Source organism: Aplysia californica, unplaced genomic scaffold (genome assembly GCF_000002075.1).
Source record: "Aplysia californica isolate F4 #8 unplaced genomic scaffold, AplCal3.0 scaffold01249, whole genome shotgun sequence".
Taxonomy (NCBI): domain Eukaryota; kingdom Metazoa; phylum Mollusca; class Gastropoda; order Aplysiida; family Aplysiidae; genus Aplysia; species Aplysia californica.
In genome coordinates this window covers 32,033-39,360 of record NW_004798519.1, presented here as the reverse complement: position 1 = coordinate 39,360, position 7,328 = coordinate 32,033, and the positions used below count along the sequence as shown (strand labels likewise).

General features: G+C 45.1%; 1 protein-coding gene across 1 annotated transcript in view; it reads right to left on the bottom strand.

Annotated features, from left to right (window-relative positions):
- LOC101858593 (protein scribble homolog) overlaps positions 1-7,328 on the bottom strand; it is a gene marked incomplete at its 5' end in the record, with an annotated part of 97,722 nt that overhangs the window by 58,790 nt on the left and 31,604 nt on the right. The window contains 3 exon segments of the mRNA XM_035973463.1: positions 994-1,053; positions 2,480-2,590; positions 6,051-7,328. Coding sequence (XP_035829356.1) covers positions 994-1,053; positions 2,480-2,590; positions 6,051-7,328 — 1,449 coding nt within the window.

The following is a 7,328-nucleotide window of genomic DNA, read 5'->3' as shown; positions in this document are numbered from 1 at the left end:
GATGTTTGACAGGAAAGAAGGAGAGACAAGGACAATAGATGTTTGACAGGAAAGAAGGAGAAACAAGGACAATAGATGTTTGACAGGAAAGAAGGAGAGACAAGGACAATAGATGTTTGACAGGAAAGAAGGAGAGACAAGGACAATAGATGTTTGACCAGAAAGAAGGAGCAAACCACAGGTGTCCATGCCAGGGTGAAAAGCCTAACCACTACGCCACAGACACTGCTCTATGCTGGCCAGTGAAGTACACTCATTTCTGAAATACATTATTTGTTTCAGGGTTCCTGCCATGAACTAGCCACCAAATTCAAGGAGATTTCAAGGAGGTTTCAAGGAGAAATTTTTTTAATTTAAGGAGATTTGGTCAAGAAATTCATGCCGAAAGCCTATTTCCGACAGACCTACTTTTGCCCGAAAGGAATGGTAGTTTCGATTTTCCTACAAAACTTTTGTTTATGTCCGATCCTGCTAAAATTCAAGGAGTTTTCAAGGATGTTCCTCGAATCCAAGGATATTCAAAGGAAAGTTTTCCTTAAATGCAAATTCATGGAGTTTTCAAAGACTCCTTGAATTCAAGGAGGCTGCAGGAACCATTCTTTTTAAAATGAAAAGTATAACGTCTTTCACCACCAGGGGGGGTTTCCTCTCCTATCTGTGACCTACTTTCTGATTCTGCCTACTGTCGGGCAAATTAAAGGTTTAAAGTTCAACTTTCAATATTAGCCACATGAATTATAATATACGAAAATAAGGGGGAAATAATGACCTATCTATGGCCTATCTCAACATGTTGCTAAAAACGATCATTCTTCAGTCTGAGATTTCAGTTTCGAACGTTACAAAAGTAGGTATGGTTCTGAAGCAGGACGTGGCGAGCCGTGAAACACAGCTCACAGTAATGAAAGAGTTAAGGAGACAAAACAAGTTAGTGAACAAACACAAAGAGCTCTGGAGGAGTAACAAAAGAGGTACAAGAAACAGTTCACTTACAGAGATGATCCGGTCTCCTATCCTTAGGTTGGTTTTTGATGCAGCGCCACCTTTCACAATCTGGAGAAAAGAACAAGAGGGTATACCATGATGTTACATATATAACACAAATCTTTGTGAGCAGTATCATGAATTGAATGTCGGCTTATGTGTTATCGTTAATCTCAAGAACAGACGTACTCATGCACATTGACTCATGTGTTTTGTGCTGAAGGTATTGTAAAGGGTTTTGAGCTGTATTGTAACTGTGTGGGTACTTTAGAAATGATTGGTATTATTATTATTATTATTATTATTATTATTATTATTATTATTATTATTATTATCATAAGTGTTGCACAAATCATCGCAATGGGCCAGACCTGAAACAAAACCTCTTTCAACAATATAAGAACCAAACCGGCACAACTGTAAATCAGAAAAACCGGACAAACAAGTCCTGTCATGTCATGTCCACCTTGCACACCCTGACAAGGGGGACAACCGGTACCACTGCTCTGAGACTCACCACAGAATGCCAACATCAGGAAAGCCCACCTGGGGACCGTTTTTTATCCTTATGCCAGGAGGATGGGGGAGGATTGGGATTCCTAAAAGGGAAAATTAATCTTTCAAAATAGAAATCGTTTTTTATTTTTCGTAAAGAGTCTTACAGCACTTGCAACACAATAAGGTCACATAAGTGCCAAAGATTAGAAGTGTTGCAAGAGAGTAAAAAACACCAAAAAGGAGAGATGAGGACGATATTGATAAGAAAGAAGGAGCAAACCACACCAGAGCACCCGAAACGTTACAATCATGGTTTTGTAATATTGGGGGGGGTTATCATAGTAGACCGTTTTACGGCGCTCGCAACTGCATACGGTCATATGAGCGCCAAGGGGTGGGTGTCAACAGAGAAGTCTTTACAGGGAATCAGGCTTACTCTGCTCACCTCTCTAGCTTCAACATCACAAGGTCTGCTTCAATTATCAAGGCACCCCAGAAATAGCAGGTCACAAAAGTGACAAACATACAAAAGAAGTAGAGGAAAATGACAATATTAAGGATTAGGAAAGAAAAAGCAGCAGTTCCCTGTTGTAGATCAGGCACAGTTATGAGCATGACATGAATCAACCCATTTACAATTCTACTGTGCTTGAACAAGAAATGTCCCCCCTTTGGGAATGGCCTAAAGACACTTCAGTCAAGGGCACTGCCCCAGGGGGAGGGGGGGTGAGAAACCAACATGATTCTTTAGTTTAGTAAGAGTTTACGGCACTTGCAACACACTAAGGTCGTATAAGTGCCGAAGACTGAAGATAAGAGGTGTTACAAGAGAGTAACAAACACAAAAAAGAAGGAGAGGAGATAAAGACGATATATATTTGATAGGAAAGAAGAAGCAAACCACACCAGAGCACCCACCAACCATCCACAACATGATTCAGCCAAATATGTAATAACGGGCGACCTGCTACCTGCCCAGCACGTGGTCCGTACTCACCTTGGAGACAAAGACGCCCGGCTCATCCCCGCCGAACGGCTGACTGGAGTGGTCCACACCGCCGATGATACTCAGCCCCAGGGGTCCCCCGGCCTTCACGATGACCACATCCTGGACACAGAAGCAACAAAAATTCTTAGTTTTAGTACGAGTTTTACAACACTTGCAACACAATACGGTCATATTAGTTAGTTTTAGAAAGAGCTTTACGGCACTTGCAACACAATACGGTCATATAAGTTCGTTTCAGTAAGAGTTTTACAGCACTTGCAACACAGTAAGGTCATTTAAGTAAGTGCCGAAGAATAGATGATGTGTTACAAGAGAGTAACATACAGTACACAAAAAAGAAGGAGGGGAGATAAGGACGACAGATGTTTGATAGGAAAGAAGGAACAAACCACACCATAGCACCCGCCTACCACCCATTGAAAGAGATTAATAATAAAATTCCCTGATTTTCTTTCTTTGCTAATGGAGCAGTTTCTCTTTTTTAGTTTAGTAAAGAGTTTTACGGCACTTACAAAACAATAAGGTCATATAAGTGCCGAAGATTAGAGGTGTTACAAGAGAGTAACAACAAACGTAAAAAAGGAGGAGAGATAAGGACGATAGATGTTTAAGAGGAAAGAAGGAGCAAACCACACCAGAGCACCCGCCAACCACCCACGCAGTTTCTCTGATACGAAAACATGGCTTAACCAAAGAAAAATAAAGCTCACTGGGTGTAGGAAAACAGTGTAGCATTTACCTCTGGAGCCCTAGAATCACCCCCGACAACAGGTGTTTTAAAAAGGAGGGACTTTTTTAACTTTTTAGTTTTATTTTTAGTAGAGGTTTTGCGGCGCTCGCAACTGCATAAGGTCATATGAACGTCAGAAGATTAAAGGTGTTACAAGAGAGTAACAAACATAAAAAAGAAGGAGAGATAAGGACGATAGATGAGATGTTTGATAGGAAAGAAGAAGCAAACCACACCAGAGCACCCGCCAACCACCCACAAGGAGGGACTTAGAACTGTAAGACGAAAATGTACTCAGTTCATAACAATGACAGCCACACAAAACTTATCCCACACAAAATAGAAAAACATTTTTGGGAGGCACTCTAGTAACAAAGTCCAAGACAACAACTTGTCTGAGACAACCATTTTTCTCATCAACAATGGGTTTGGTTTTTTGTGGTCTTTTTAGTAGAGGTTTTACGGCGCTTGCAACTGCATAAGGTCATATGAGCGCCAAGGGGTGGATGTCAACAGAGAAGTCTTTACAGGGAATCAGACTTAGACTGCTCACCTCTCTAGCTTCAACAGCACAAGGTCTGCTTCAACTATCAAGGCACCCCGGAAATAGCAGGTCACAAGAGAGTGACAAACATACAAAAGAAGTAGAGGAAAATGACAATAGTAAGGATTAGCAAAGAAAAAGCAGCAGTTCCCTGTTGTAGATCAGGCACAGTTATGAGCGTGACATTGATGAATCAGCCCATTTACAATTCTACTGTGCATAAGTATGAGAAATGTCCCCCCTTTGGGAATGGCCTAAAGACACTTCAGTCAATGTACATAAAAAATAAACTACAGACAAAAGAAAAGAATAGGAAAACCATTACACAAGACAAATAATGTGTGTACTTACGGAGGATAAGTCCAGAAAAGTCAATTTTAACATGTCATACAATAAGAAATAGAGAGGTTTGACAAGCAGCCCAGAATAGCATCCCGAGACCTCTTAACAAAAATTATCCCCCCCCCCTCCCCAAATGTAAGTTTAGTAAGAGTTTTATTACACTCACAACTGCATAAGGTCATCCCCCAAAAATGGCAGAATACATATTTATAAATAGAGATAAGGACAAGTCTTACAAATGTTTTTTTTTTAATGTTTTATGCCCAAATTGACAAAATTTAGATCATTTAAGAGGCAGGCTTCAAACCTGCCTGTCAGCACTAACCTGGGCTGAGAGGGATGTAACATCTTAAAATTTTTGCAGAAAAACCAAGATAAACAATAAAAGTTACCCCCCATTTCGGAATTGAACTAAGGTCTTGTGCCTGTGACACTGAAGCCCCTAACTACTATACCAAAGACATAATTCTGAGTAAAGGGAAGAATACATAGAAATAGAGATGGAGACAATTCTTAGAAAAAGGGCAGAGACATAATAAAGACGGAGATAATTCTTAAAAAAGGGCAGAGACATATAAAGATGTAGACAATTCTAAGAAATGAGCAGACATAGAAATGAAGACGGAGACAATTCTTAGCAAAGGGCAGAATACACAGAAATAGAGAGATGGAGACAAAGTTGAAAGCTTCTCCCGTAGACAATCTCAGAGGTAACTTAGTTATCTTGAACATTTGAGGGGCAGGACAGAAACATTTATGAACCATATTGTTGGTCATTTTTATATGACGCCCGATAAGGCATGCATAAAGATATCAAAATATTATACATAAATTTTTAAGCAGAAGTATGTTAGTATATAATTATAAACACAGACAATTTTCAAAATCAAGATTTCCGGATCCATCTGGAGTATCAGCACCTCTGGGTTTTTAAAAACACAATGTTTTAACACTCCCCTGACAAAACAATTCAACAAAACAATTCAGACCATTCAGGAGGCGGGCCATTAGGGTCAAGGTTCATCCAGACAGTGAGAGACACACATCTTGGCAGAAAAACTCAACAGATACTCAATAAAATGTCCTCCCCCTATGGACATTGATATCCAAAGTCCTTTGAAAGAAAGGTGATGTGCAAAATAATTTTGTTTTAATTACACCTGACGCTTGAGAAAAGAATGTAGTACGACGTAAAGAAAATAAAGAAAAATTCTTTTAACATTTGGTGACCCCATCAGTGCTTTACATGACCCCTCCGTGCCACCCCTAGAACTCTTTTATGTCTGCCGAGATCCATCAAATCTTTTTGTTAATTTTCTAAAATGTAGGCGTTTCTTCGCTTATGCCCCCATCTACACAACTAAGATCATTTAGGAGGCGGATTGTTTTGACCTTGCCTGTCAGGGCTAACCCGAGCTTAGAGATCTTTGTTTTAGTATAGGTTTTACGGCGCTCGCAACTGCATACTGTCATATGAGCACCAAGGGGTGGATGTCAACAGAAAAGTCCTTACAGGGAGTCGGGCTTACCCTGCTCATCTCTCTAGCTTCAACAGCACAAAGTCTACTTCGACTATCGAGGCATCCCGGAAATTGCGTGTCACAAGAGAATGACAAAACATACAAAAGAAGTAGAGGAAAATGACGATAGTAAGGATTAGGAAAGAAAAAGCAGCAGTTCCCTGTTGTAGTTCAGAAACAGTTATGAGCATGACATTGATGAATCAGCACATTTACAATTACAATTCTACTGTGCATAAGAACATGGTTAATGTCCATCCTTTGGGAAACTTCAGTCAGTGGCACCATCCGGGGGGGGGGGGGGGGGGTGTGTGAGCTGAGAGAGAGAGACACAAGATCCCAGACAGAAAGTGTTGTAGAAGAACTCTTACTAAACCAAAGACAGTGAGAGTTCTGAGAGAGACCCTCTGTGGCTGCACATACCTCTATGGGATAAGGCTGAGGCGAGGCGGACGAAGACCTGAGCTCCACGTGGTTCGAGTCCGGCGTGCTGAGCGGCGTGTCCAGCGACGCTGTGGTGGTGCTGGCGGGCACTCTACCCTCTCCACCAGCGTCCCGCGAGGAGAAGCCCGGGGAGGTGGAGCCGAGGTGGGCCGGGGCGTGCGCAGTGCGCGACACCTGGAGCACCACGGGGGACAGGTTCAGAGTCTGTGAGGGGGGGAGGCTCCCCGAGGGAGGGGAGGAGGAGGAGGAGGGGGGAGAGGAGGAGGAAGTCCTGGAGGTGGTGGTGGTCGCGGTGATAGTCACTGAGCTCACCGTGGACGGGCTGAACACGGAGGAGTAGGAAGGAGGGGGCGCCGAGAGGGGGGCGGAGGAGGAGGTGGTGGGGAAGGAGGAGGAGGAAGAGGCTGCCCCAGCTGCTGCCGTTGTTGTCGTGACCGTTGCCGAGGGTGATGATGACAGCAACGACGAAGACGGCGAAGAGGATGACTGAGATACCGTGGATGTTTTGCTAAAGCCCGGGTACACAAACTTGGGCGGCTGTACCGAGGTGGCCGGGGCGGACCAATCCGAGGAGAGAGGGGGCGCCACAGACTTGTTGGCTCCGTACTTGGGCGACACGGGAGACGCAGACGGCACCGTCTGGTGATTGGCCGGCGACGTGGGCGTGGTGGCCGAGGGGGAGGAGCCTAGTGTCAGAGTGACAGCTGCCGGCTGGCTCAGATACGAGTACGAGGTCGGCACAGCTGATGAGAACGGGCTGGCGGAGGAGGGAGGAGGAGGGGAAGTAGAAGAGGAAGGAGGAGTGTGGGGGGCTGCGGCCGGCGAAGAGGCAGCAGCCGATGACGTGACCGGGGACGTTTGGAGCGTCGGGCTCGCCTCCACCGCTGAGAAGCGATTCGGGCTGTAGCCCGAACCAATGGCCGATGTAGCCGCGGGCGACACGGGGCTGGACAACGGGCGTCCCGACACAACCGTGCTGCTGGAGGTCAGCGCGACCCCGAGCTCCGTGGGCAACGGAGAAGGCTGGGCTCCGGCCGGGCTGGGGGTGCGCGGGGCGGGCGAGGGGGCGCCACCCACGGTGCTGTGCTGCTGCCAGTTGATGACTGGTTGAGTGATGCGAGGGATCTTGTGGCTGCCGGGGGGCAGGGGTTCGGTCACCTCCCCCTTGGGCACTATCTTCTCACGGTAGACCACCAGGCTGATGGTGCGGTCGAGGCCGGTGAGGAGGGACACCGCCTGGTCGTGTCGGGCGTCTGC